The sequence below is a fragment of the Xiphophorus maculatus genome, chromosome 6, assembly GCF_002775205.1.
Source record: "Xiphophorus maculatus strain JP 163 A chromosome 6, X_maculatus-5.0-male, whole genome shotgun sequence".
NCBI classification, from domain to species: domain Eukaryota; kingdom Metazoa; phylum Chordata; class Actinopteri; order Cyprinodontiformes; family Poeciliidae; genus Xiphophorus; species Xiphophorus maculatus.
In genome coordinates this window covers 8126625-8139392 of record NC_036448.1, presented here as the reverse complement: position 1 = coordinate 8139392, position 12768 = coordinate 8126625, and the positions used below count along the sequence as shown (strand labels likewise).

The 12768-nt window shown below is 39.4% G+C and overlaps 1 protein-coding gene across 2 annotated transcripts in view; it reads left to right on the top strand.

Annotated features, from left to right (window-relative positions):
* The window catches only part of LOC102236017, a 231392-nt gene that overhangs the window by 202732 nt on the left and 15892 nt on the right, over nt 1-12768 (top strand). For both annotated transcript variants that reach the window (XM_023335753.1, XM_023335752.1), the window contains 2 exons: nt 2296-2417; nt 11103-11220. In XM_023335753.1, coding sequence (XP_023191521.1) covers nt 2296-2417; nt 11103-11220 — 240 coding nt within the window. The remainder of the gene's footprint in view (nt 1-2295; nt 2418-11102; nt 11221-12768) is intronic.

The following is a 12768-nucleotide window of genomic DNA, read 5'->3' as shown; positions in this document are numbered from 1 at the left end:
GGTAACAGTTTTACCAGTATGTGGAAAAACATATTTTTGTAAAACGTACATGCTGTTGCTTGAAGCTGAAAACTACATGTTATTTCTTAATTCCTCTGTCCATCCCTCCCAAAAATTCAAGTGTTCCTTTAAGAAAATGGTGACCTTTGTCTTCTTTCGCAATTTGTACATTTGGCTTTGCTCTAAAACTCAAAATTAGATTCTTTTTCTTCTTTAATATAACTATACTAGAACATATGCAGACTGGCTTTATGAAGATAATCTAATTACCCTAAGAATATATCTAGGAATATATTTGAACGTACAACTAATTCTATCTAGTCAACGCATTCTGCCACCGGAGCTGTGAATCTCTGCAGCTCCTCCAGAGTCACTCTCTAATTAATGCTGTTCTTTCCTGGCCTGTTGGCATAATTTTGGTAGGTTTGTTCTCTCATGTTTTCTAACATGAACTTTGACAATTAAATCACTAGGTTTGTGTTTATCACAATGTAGAAAAGGAGGAAAACGCATAAAGGCTGTGTAGTTGAATAAAAAGGAAGCTATTTCTCCAACCCAATAAGTGGAAAAATAGACCAAGTTGTATAGACGTCGTTTCTCATTCACCACAGGTAATTTTACTGGAATGAACCACAGCGAAAGTCTGACAGCAGCACTGCATCACCATCATCATTAGCTAGCAGTGAAAAGCCAGCTGTGGCTGCTAATTCAAATAAAACACCGTTTCTGTTTTAGCTCACCTCACCTTGTTAGCTTTTTAGATTATCTCTGTGAAATATAACTAGCAAAAAGAAAAGAAAAAAGCCTCAGCCGAGAAAATGGGAGCACTGAAGTGAGATAATAGCACCTCATTTTGACGTTAAAGACAGCTCCTCTTCTAAACCAAACATCGCTTTTATGCCTTATCAAATCCAAACTTTTTCTCATCTGCCAACAGTGTGGGGGATCACAAAAACAGCTAGATGAATCATCTTATTAGTCATTCAGTAGTTCTATAGCGCTGGCAATCATCCTTGCTGTCAGGCTCCAGACTCCGATTGCACGTTATTGAACAGACATTGACAAAAACAAGAGTCTATAATCTGCTTTATTTCTCTTGGTATTCTTAGAATCAACACCAGCTTGTTGGTAAAGCCTGGCTCAGTTCCAGTAGCATTCTTTTTTTTTTGGCTGGCTGCAATTCATTAAAGCCCCAAACAACGTGATCCATTTTTAATTTTTATTTCTGTACAAGCGAGAGAGCATTGTTAAATAATGTCGCCCACTGCGTGCAATGAAGGAAAGTTGCTTTCCTGCCAAGTCCTGTCCCGGACGAAGCTAATCTTTGCTTAAAATCTACTCAGGGCTGCTTGTGGCAGGAGAGCGCCGGTACAGCTGAGGCGGCTGCAGAGCGAGCTCCTGTCTTGAATAATGAGCTCTATCTAATAAACAGACTGTTGGTGGTTGTGTTGACATACACACAGTGGGAGCTCTGCCATGGCCTCAGGCAGGCCTGTTCACCCAGTGGCATTGCGGCTACAGCTCATTTTCAGCTTCCTCGGTCGTGGCAGGGAGCGGTCGCCGCCGTCCCGTTGACGCATCGCTGCTCCTCCGCGTTCGAAATGTGTTCATCTCACATTTATAGAAAGCGTGGCGTCGGGTTGGCCGCCCAGATAAACAAGTTCCAGTGATGTTTGGAGTTTTTTATACAGCAGGCTAAAATGTAAAACGGGCGAATAGCGAGGGGACTTTACACGTTTGACACTCTGCCATTGGAACTTCATGGCCGAGCGCGAGGATAGCCAAGTGATTGTGGAGTGGAAAAGCCAAAGCCAATCCATTTAAACTGCACCCTTGTGTGACGTACACCGACTGCTCTCGACATTCCTCTCTGCCTGACATCTCTCGTTCTTAAAGGAAGGAACGCGACACTTTGAGGAGCGTTGGCTGCGAATTGAACGCTTTGATGCGAAGAGATCGGACCGCCATAAAAGCATCCAGATGGGATCCTGGGAGCCCCAATATGAGCCAAATGAGACCAAATGTACCACGGCTCCGTTAGCCAAATGACTGCTGGCTAATGGGATCTGAGAATTGTTGAGGCTTTTTGGACAAAGACTAAAATGTTTGATCGTTCCTACGAGGACAATTGCACGGACTTAATGAAGCGCAAACCTGCACTCAATTGTGTGTGTGTGTGTTGTTTTTTTCCCCCCATTTGTTTGTGTTCATATAATTTTTCCAAATGCAGGTCAATGGGTTGATGTTTTGGTTGGCAACATTAAAATGTCTATTTCTGCTCTTTGCCTTTCCCAGACAATCCCAGCCAGGTGTCCAGAGTTGTGGTCGGAATAGAGACGTTAGATCTCAATGACAACGCTCCCGAGCTCGATAGGCAATACTCCACGGCCTTGTGCGACTCATCCAACGCTGGCCAGGTCGGTATGGGTTTAAATGAACTTTAAAAGCTGGATTTAAATTGTTGGTGGGAAAGTCTAGAAACTGAGAATATTGTCCAAATATTTGGGTGCTGTGGTGGCGCAGGGGTTAAGCACAACCTACATATGGAGGCCTTAGTTCTCGACGTGGCCGTCGCAGGTTTGATTCCCAGCCTGGTGATCTTTGCCGCATGTCTACACTTTCTGTCATTACCCACTTTCCTAAATAAAACCTAAAAGAAAACACTATATCCTGTTTTTGTTATTTTTTATTGTTATTATTATTACCAATCATCCTGAAACATATAGGATTTCCCGCAGTGTATTATAAGCCTGGTGGGCCACCAGGCTTTACTTGTGCCCCCACCAGGCTAAGCATTGCTTATTTACTTAAGTTTTTTTTAATGTTTGCATTTTTTAAGATTTTATAGTTTTAATGTTTAAATGTTTTGATAACACATAATTATCAAGTGATACTTTCAAATTTCCTGTGGTCAGCTTTAAACATTTTTTAACTCTAAAACATGACGGGCCGCTGGATGAGTGACTGCCTTAGCACCCAACCACCGGGCTTAGCAAGTTTTCTGGGGGAAACCTTGAACATACAATGTATAAGTCATCATTTGGCTACAAACATGCCCAAATCATCACTCATCCACCGCCATGCTTAACATGGTTGTATTTTGTTTTGTTGACTAATTGCTGCAATTTGGCCAACAATCTACATTTGTGCCTCACCTGGTAAAGTTATTGTATATGAGGACTTTGAGTTTGTTGAAACAACAGGCAGGAGCTACAATGCAAAGTTACTTTTATGCAAAAGAGAATTTAAATTCATGATTTTATTTTTGTTGTTTAACACGCCATTAAATCAGTTAAGTCCTATAGAAACATATAAGGTGTGGTCAGCTTTAATTATATCCTTTTATTCCATAAATAATGAAAACAGGTTGTAGATTAATATTTTATGAGTTGTATTTACTCACTTACCATATTGTAGGTATGCTTGTGCTTTTCAATGTTTTTGGGTTTTTTTGTATTGAAATCAATCATAGTGACTCCCGATTGCAGATCCTTTCTATATTCTGATAAATATATGATATTTTGTGTAATGTAGAGGACCAACATCTCTTATAAGCTTGTCATTGACAGTTCAGGATGTTTAAAAGCAGGTTCAGGTTTGAAGAACTGCATGAAGATCACTAAGGTGTGATTGCACCGAGAAAGCAAAAAATGTCAAGTATAGCAGCACAGAAACCAACTTAAAATGAAGTGGAAATGGTTGGGGTCAGACTAACTAAATGGCGAGTGAGAATTCGATCAACAGTCTTTTTTATGTGGATGAAAGCACAGTGCAACCATCAAAAGGAGAAAAAAAGAGCCACCAATCAAGTCTTTTGGGTCGAGTGGCTCCTCAGAAGCATTCCTCTCTGAACTGCATTAGACAGCTTCCCGCAAGTTTTTCCCAAATTCTGCCGAATAACTCCAAAGGAAGCAAATTTTCTCTGATCTGACAAAGCTGAGAACGTTTTTTGATCAACTCCCCAATACATGTCTGGACGGCGGAAACTGGGCACTGTGCTTCTTTTAATTAAGGCTATCCCGATAGTTGAGTGTATCCGTGGCAGCCTCATTCTGTGATGATCTTATTCTGCTTCAGGACGTAGTAGAGAACGACTACTAAAATTAAGAAGAGATGCTGGCAGATAAGCAGTGATCAGTAAATCCTTGAAGAGGATTTCGCATCCCCTGCGAGGCTCTTGTGTCTTAACTTCAAATATCTTTTATCAGCAACTTTTCTTTTTAAAACCTAAGCAACACCCCATTTAGTCAGGAACAGCAATCAACAGAAAAAACTGGTAGCCTACTTGATGCATTTCAAAATTTAGATTTTAGTAAGTTACGGTCTTTCATCTGGATAGAGCCAGTGTGTCTAAGCTGAGCGTAGCAGGAAACCTCGGAATAATTAATGTTTTCAAGGCCAAAGCAAAATATGATGACCTCAGTAATATGGCAACGGACTGGATGCTTTACACAAGTAAAATGTCCATCTTACTCACACTGTACCAGTGACTGCTTTTCCACTAGCCATATAATTACGCAAAATGGAAATACGGAAGTAAATTTGCTTAATGGAAATATGGCGATTAAAAAAAAAAAACTGAACTTTTTTGATGAAAAGATTTAGCCCTAGAATGAGGTAGTTTTTCGACTGTATCGAAATTAGTGTGTTTGGCAAAACTGCAATGGAAACACTTTTGTTTTCGCTCCGCAGCAGACATGTGATCAACAACCTGATGTTACTAATGAAGACAAAGTCAACAGGAAGTGGTTGTGTGGCATGGTTTTTGAATGACCTATCGCGGGAACAAACTTTTTCACATTATTTAATTTTTTTTAATTAAAATTTTTTTCTTATGTAATGGGAACATAGCAGTTGCGAAATTGTGTTTTTTTTCGACATGAGGGGAATATCAACAAAAGTATTGCTCACATCTGTAAAGGAAACGCAGCTCCAGAATTAAGGGTCAGTTTTTTAGTGCTGTTCTTTGTCAGCAGGTAAAAAAAACAGGCAAATTTCAGACATTCCTTGCAGATCGAATGGTTAAAAGGACTGCTTGAGTTTCTCTACACAAGTTACTAGAATTAACTTAGTCTAAACTTTTGCCTGATAGGTTTAGGTGAAAACTCCTCAACTAGTTTAGTGACTTGCTTGGGTGTCTAAAAACGTCAAGGGAAATGACAGAAGGGAATGTCTGGACATCAGTTTTCTCCAAAAGAGTCAGATTTGAGAAGGGAATACTATGTTAACAGATGCTTGTAGAAGGCTGGCTCGCTTTGTAAAACAAGATTTTTATAGCGGACACCACCTGCTCCGTACTAAACCTGGTAAATGTGATCTGAGAAAGAAGGAGGAAATAACCGGTTGGATGTCAAGGGAGTGTGAAGTGAGAAAATGCAGAAATTTAAATGTTTTTCGACCACAGTCCACTCCTAGAGGAAATGTTAGATCACTGGAATAACTGGTTTATCGATATGCAGAGGAAGACAAGAACCCAGGAAGGACATGGGTTCTTCCTGGGTTCATGATTTTATTTTTGGACCGGATCCAGCTCCTTCACCAGCCCTGAATGAAGATTTCTATTCTCTTTGGATTGCAACTACTAGTTATATTATTAGTTATATTACTAGGATATTATTTTTTTAGTATTTCATTTCTTTTGGATTCCTAAAATACTCAGAGACAGTTCCTGTTGGAAAGGTAAAATGAGATTAAAGCATCTGTTAAGCCAAAGAAGAATTTAGGTATAAAGAATAAATGTAAATGAATGATTATTTGTCTGGGATGTTGCACCCAATCAAAGTTGCGTTTAAGGGGCAACATTATAACTTCAGCTTTAGGGCTACAGAACATATTACAATATGTTCATTATAGTAATAAAACAAATAACTGCTTGAATTGCAGTAAATGTAGATATTTAGGTATCCAACCTGAACCATTTAAAAGGGTCTGCCATGACACGCACTTGTCCTTTGTGTTATTATGATTCCCAGATAGGTGAGCTGCACTTTGACTGTTTTGAATCCAAGTGTCTGTTCCTTTAGAAGAAAAAGTTCACTTGGAAAAAAAATGGGACTGGATAGGTAATGACAAAGGCAGCAAAGAAATAGGACTTTAAATAAAAAGTATCACATCATCAGCATAAAGTGAAACTTTTAGTTCAGTGTGACCCCCTCCTATTACCACAAATACGGTCACAGCACCAAAAGGGACATAGCTGCAGGTTGCAATGACTAAACAAAACATTATGACTAAGGGGGCAACCCGTTCATGTGCCTCATCTAAGGTGGGAAACTTTACTTTCACCTTTTAACAAACTGCTTTTCGAGTAAGATAAAGCAGTCGCAGTGTTGCTGTTGGAAACCCATTTTCAACGACATAACAAGCATATTTCGAAATGTCACAGGTTGTACTGTGTGTTCCCACCTTGGGAACAACTTTATAAACCTGTTCTATACTTTTTCTCTGCTCAACAACTTTTAAAGGTTGCCGGCTTTGCTAAAGATTGCAATTTGTCACCAAGATGTCAGAAGAATTTATGCTTTCATAATGGCAGGACTGCTGCCGCTGTAGGTGTTAATGGCTACATACATGGCTCTACAAGCACATGATTGACTTTCGGGGCAGCAGCAGATGGACACTGCATTCAATGGAAAGTCGTTGCTATAAACATGTAGAGGGAAAAAAACAGATTTGCTGTCTGGAAATGTGGTGCAGGGAAGATGGTTTGACAGTTTGATTCATAAAAATATAAGTTTTCTGCTAAAATTTGATTATTTTGATCACCAAAATCTCAACGTTCCTACAATATGATATCCTAAAGTATTAATACTCATTTCATAATATCACAGTATTTCTTTAAGTGTTTTTAAAGGGCACAACATGATGGAATCACTTTAATTTAAAACAAAAAATCAAGAGTTTTTCTTCCGTTTTATGAGTCATAAATGTTCTTATAATTACAAACAAGAAGAAATTCTTTAAAGTAGCTGACCAAAAGTTGGCAGAAACAGCATTGTTGTTTTACTTTACGCAAACAGTCCGAGAAATTTCTGAAGAAACTGCAGAAATAGCAAGACATGTTTAAATTGTTTTGAAAATATACATTTTTAAAACCTTGGTATATCTTGATACCAGTAACCAGCCAACATGGGGTTTCAATACAGACGAAGCGTTATTGAAATTTTACTTTTGCCGCTGCATCTAAAATGATTGTGTTTGTCACCTTTAACCATTCATGTCAATATGATGGTCAAAGTTGAATCGGTGGCTCTGAAATCATCTTATTCAAATTTAAATTTAATTTCTCCTGTGGATTTGTTAACTCACACGGTCGGTCGGACCTTTATAGCACAGACTGGGAAATGTAAACAACGTGTTGTGAGCACGGAACAACTCATTGAACATCCTCAAGTAATATTGTTATTGTGAAATTATTAAAGTGTTAAAATCTGTGTATAGTTTGACGTCTTGCAATTTGGAGGCTGATTTATTAACAGGCTTGTAATGACAAATCGGAAGGGTCACAAATCATTGTCCAGTCCCATTGTAAATAATCTTTAAGGATCAGTGGGTTTTAGCAGGTTCTGCTCAATTGGTTGCGAACTTGCTTACCTGTTAAACTGCCACGGGAATTTTGAGCCGAGTTATTTTCCCCAAGCGTGAAAAGTCTGTTTAACTGCCTGCTGTTTCAACACAATGGACAACACGTGAGTGTGACTATTAAGTCATTAAAGTCTATCATGCAGCAATAACAACTTCAACTTGATTATAAACCTGCTGAGGGCAACAGCTGTTTTGAGTGTTCCCCTTTTGAAAACTCATCAGGGTTATTTTTAAAGCAAATCACTTTTTTTAGTCTTCAGTAACTGTAATTACATTTTTATATCATCTTCCTATTTCAGATTTCCAAGATATAGCATGAGCTTGGAAATGTCTGCTCCCTCTAGGGCTTTTTTTTTTTAGTAAGTGAAGACAGCGCCTTTTAAACACCAAAACTGAAACAAAATATAACAAAAACAAACAACAAAAAAGAAACACTACTATTTATTTACCCCATGGTGTGCAAGTCCTGGCATGACGCCACATAAACAAAATGCAGAAATCCCTCAAAGACTTTGTTGAATTATACCATGAATATATCAGGAATATTTTCTAAAGACTACGCTGCATTTGTATTTTAGAGCAAGTTAGGAAGGCGCAGCAGAAACAGGCAATCTGTGAACACATTATTAAGTCATTAAAAAGGGAATTAGATAAAAGCGCTGTGATGTTGTTTAGAATGTTATTAATTTCTCCTAAAAGAGAACATGAAGTATGTCAAAACAGCTTTGTATCAAATATGGAAGTGCACTATGCTTGTGTGTAGCCAAGTATAGAAGCATATAGGGTTTGGTGATACGGCCCTGAATGTAGAGGAAAATGAATTCTGCTTGGCTGGGTATCTAAATACAGCAGCTATTCCCAGAGTAATTAAACTCCAACCTTCTCCCACACTGTATTAGTCAGTTTGAAAACTGGATTACATGCACATTATTTTGTTGACGCAGCAAATTTAGGCTTTCCAAGGCAATCTAAATGTGTTTTCCCCTTTATGTTGATGCTCACACTTAGCGAGACAGTACTGGCTGCTGACCCTGAAAATCTCGTCGCCTGCTTTGTGCGTTGGGCTCACGTTTTCTCAGACCACTTTTTATTTTGGAGGTCACCAGGGCAGAAAGCAAGTGGAAATTCTGAATTGAACGCCCTCTTTGGATATCTTTTGTCTAGTAAATCTGCCCCGACACATGTAGGCAACCATCTTGTCTCTACGGAATGCCTGTAATGCCAAGACAGGACACAAGAATAGCAAAAGGAAATTCTTAAGTGAAAGCAACGACAATGCTTTCTGTCTAAATAACATAAAATTCTTGTTGAAAAGTAAAAAATAGGATACGAAGATGTCCAAATTAGGTCTTTGTATATGAACGTGATCAAAAGGTAATTTTAGTTGATCAAATAGGATGACCAAACCTGACTTGTCTCATTGTCTTGCAGGCTAAAAGTAAAACATGGTAGCATTAAGCTTGCATCCATGCTTGAAAATACAATTTGCAAATTGTTAATGGTAACAAAACTTGGGGCGGTACAGAATCTACACTGAAACAAGTCCTGTTCTCATCCGGGCTGAAAGGACATTCAGAGATGTAGAAGCCATATTACATTTAGCATATCCATACAGGGACAAAGACCTTCATTTTAATCTGATGGAACTAAAATTGAAGTCTTTGGCCATGCAAATATCCTGTATTGTCAAGCATCATTACATTTGGAGGAATGAAGTTGGAATCTTGCAAATCTAAAACAAATTGAAGCACTTTACAGGGAAGGACACAACATCACATGGGATTAATGAGGCCACACCTCAAAACATTAGAGCCAGGAAGTTAATTTGTGCCCAAGGCATTTTCACCTTGAGCAAAATGTGTGTTCCCATTGGACAATGACCCCAATCATAATGCCAAAATGGTTACACAGCGGCTTAAGGACAAGACGGTCAATGTTTTGGAGTGGCAATAATCATTGATTTTAATCTCGTTTTAAATTTGTGGGCAGAGATGAAGAGGTGTTTGTCAGGAAAGTGCCAACAGACCAGACTCCATTACATCCGTTCTGTCAAGAGGAGTTGGCCAACACTCCAGAAAACTAGTGAACAGTGAGAAGCATGTGGAAGGATGCCCAAAATGTTAAAATTACATCTTAAAAGTTATTTCTTCCAAATAATGACATTTATATTGTATATCAATTTCCCAAAACCGCTCTTCACTATCCTTGCGTTTAGCATAAAATGAACTTTTTTGGAAATTCTAACTGCTCTAAAGCAGAAGCTGTTTGAATGATCTTTATGTCAGACCATTTAAGGGAGTTTGCTTAGCGTATATAAATTTCTGGTTTCGACTGGAAATAATTCTAAAAGCGCACAAAGTTTGGTGAAACAAAGTTTAATGTAGAGGAAGGTGAGTGCTCCTTGGCCTGTTATCCAAATGCAGCAGCTATTCCCGGTGTAATTAAACTCTAGCCTTCTCCCAGACTGTCTCCCTCCATCCCACTACCCTTCATGCTTTATTTGTCTTCCTGTCTATTTTTCCGCATCACGATTTCCCATATTTGATCCCATCTCAATTATAAAAATCTTGTCTTCCCTCCTCAGTCTCGCCGCGGAAGCCAGCCTTTCGCTCTCACTGTTTTTATGCTCTCTCCTCCATCCTCTGTATTCCACGCTGGCTCCGACGCTATAATTTGGTGTCTTGGCCCATCTGTTGTTTTGGCTGCTGTTTTTATTGCTCTGCTTGAATCTTTGTCGTTTCGCCACTAAATCTGTGATTCCGTGGCAACGGCGTTGATTTATGTGCGATCCTCGTTGTTTTGTGTCTGCGTATATTGTTATTTGAGCGAGTGGGAGACGACTCAAGAAGATTATGATGTCTTTCACTCCGTTAAAGTTGCGTGTTCACGTCTCGGCTTGACAAGTCATTAGACAAAACGCCTCTGAATATTCACACCAGAAGCCGATAACGTAGTGGGACTCGACACAGCGAGTCCTCTGAAGGCCTGGAGTCGCTGACTGACTCAGAGAGCATCCGGCTCCATTCATTCCTGCTTTTCCCGCCTTGCTCTTGAAAGCATCCCAAAAAAAAAAGAAAAACATATTGCATAACGACAAGCAGAGTTTTTCATTAAAACGAAATTACCCGTCACGCGTGGGCTGCGGGAGATATCTTTTAGATGAATTTGGTTACCATTTCCAGTGAAGATGCTCTTACTAAATTGAAAGCCACACTTCACTGTATTTGTGAAAGCTGATTCACATCAGATGCTGTTATTTATTTGGTGTATCAGACACTGCTCGCTTGTGTCTTCATACTAATTGGCTTGTTATGATTCCTGCCGACATCAGCTAATGGTTCATCGCTAAAAGCACTCTCTGTGAAGTGTTTTTTCATTGCTTTTTGTTTTTTTTTCTTCTTCTTCTTTTTCTTCTTCCCCCTCCATGTATTTCTTCTTCTCACACAGACACATGCACACGCACTTGTTCATACCTGCCCCTTGCTCAATCTCGTCCGTGCTCTATCGCTTTGTTTCAGGTGGTGCAGGTGTTGCGGGCGATTGATAGAGATGAGGGAGGGAACGACAGCACCGTGTATTTCAGCATCCCTCCAGAATCCGGCGTTGCCCTCAACTTCAGCGTCAGAGACAGTGGTGGTAGGTATTTAATCTTTACCTCCCAGGTGCTCTCTCTTTATTTCTTTCCTCTCCTCCCCCTCCGTCTTTCTGGCAGACAGACAGCTTTTCTGCACTTTGTAAGACCCTAAGTCCCAAATGTTTTTCTTTTTTCCCCGACATTTTCTTTCCTATCGCTGTTTATTCAGATATCCTCCTTCCTTATAATTTTATCTGTCTGTTTCGCTCAAACTCTCTTTCCTCATTTTCTGCCACTGAATCTTCATCAATCTGTCAACCAACTCTAACAGTCACTTTGTTCTGCCTTATTATCCATCTTTCTTCTTAGTTTAATCCACTGGTTTGCTGTCCTATTTCTCCCTTGTATTTATCTCCCCAGCACTGTCACATTTACTTACTGTTTTTGTAAAATGCTTGTGAAAAGACCAAACAGGTTAATTTCATTGAGTTCATCTCAATAGACATTAGAAATTAGTCCTTTTTCTATTAGCCTTTCTTAGTCTCTTGCTCTTCTGTGTTACGCTAAGCATTTGCCTAGCTGCTGCTTGGCTTCGCCAATTTAGTGATCTTAACATTCCTTTTAACTCTGGACTATAGAAAACATTTCACCTTCCTTTTGTTTTGTGGTTTTGTTTCACTCTGTAAAAACCCAACACTGGAGTTTAAACTGCACCCCAAGATGATGCTTGGAAAATATCCTTAAGTGTTCAACACACGGGAGGCAACGTTGCTCTCTCTCCACTCATTTTCTATTGAACTAACACAATGAGGATATGATCACAAGTTTGTGTTATTTTTCAGCTGAATAAAAGCATCCAGCCATATTTATATTCACTTTTATAATCAAATAGGAAAATCCAAGAGTTGTTGTGTAGAAACACGTTGTTCCATCCACAAAGTGTACATTTCTTGGCTGCACAGCGGAGGAGATGTTGGCAGCGTTGCCTTGCAGCGAGATGGTTCTGTTTGAATCCCAGCCAGGTTGCATACATAGATTCTCTCCAGGTACTCCGGCTTCCATCTACCGTTCAAAGACATGGATTTTAGGTGAATTGGTCTCTCCACATTGCCGTTAGTTCTGTATGCATGGCTGTCTATTCTGCGTGTTGTCTCATGCGTCCAACGGCACCCTCACAACTCTGGATGAAAGTGTCTATTTTAGCCACACAAAGGAACAAGTCTAAAGTCATCGTTTCCATTTTTACATGCTTCCAGATAATATAGCATAGCAACAATTTTATCTCTGAAATTCGAAGGCTTAAACTCGTGTTTCATTTAAGCGTCAGTGGCACGTAGGGACACCCGGGTCCCTGCGATACAAAGCCTGGAACTTTTTTGAACAGCTTTTTGTCCCTTGATTAGAACACAGTGATGGATCCCGGATCAGGAGGATAAATCCACTGACGTGTGGTTTCAAAGTTCTCTTTGATGTGTCATCCAGCAGCAGAACAGAGGAACAATAAGATCATGCTCTGTTCCCATATGGACAGCTTGTCACAAAAATGTGCCTCATTATTTGCTTTGTTACCAAAGAGAAAGATCTGATCTGTGATTTCAATCAACAGAGAA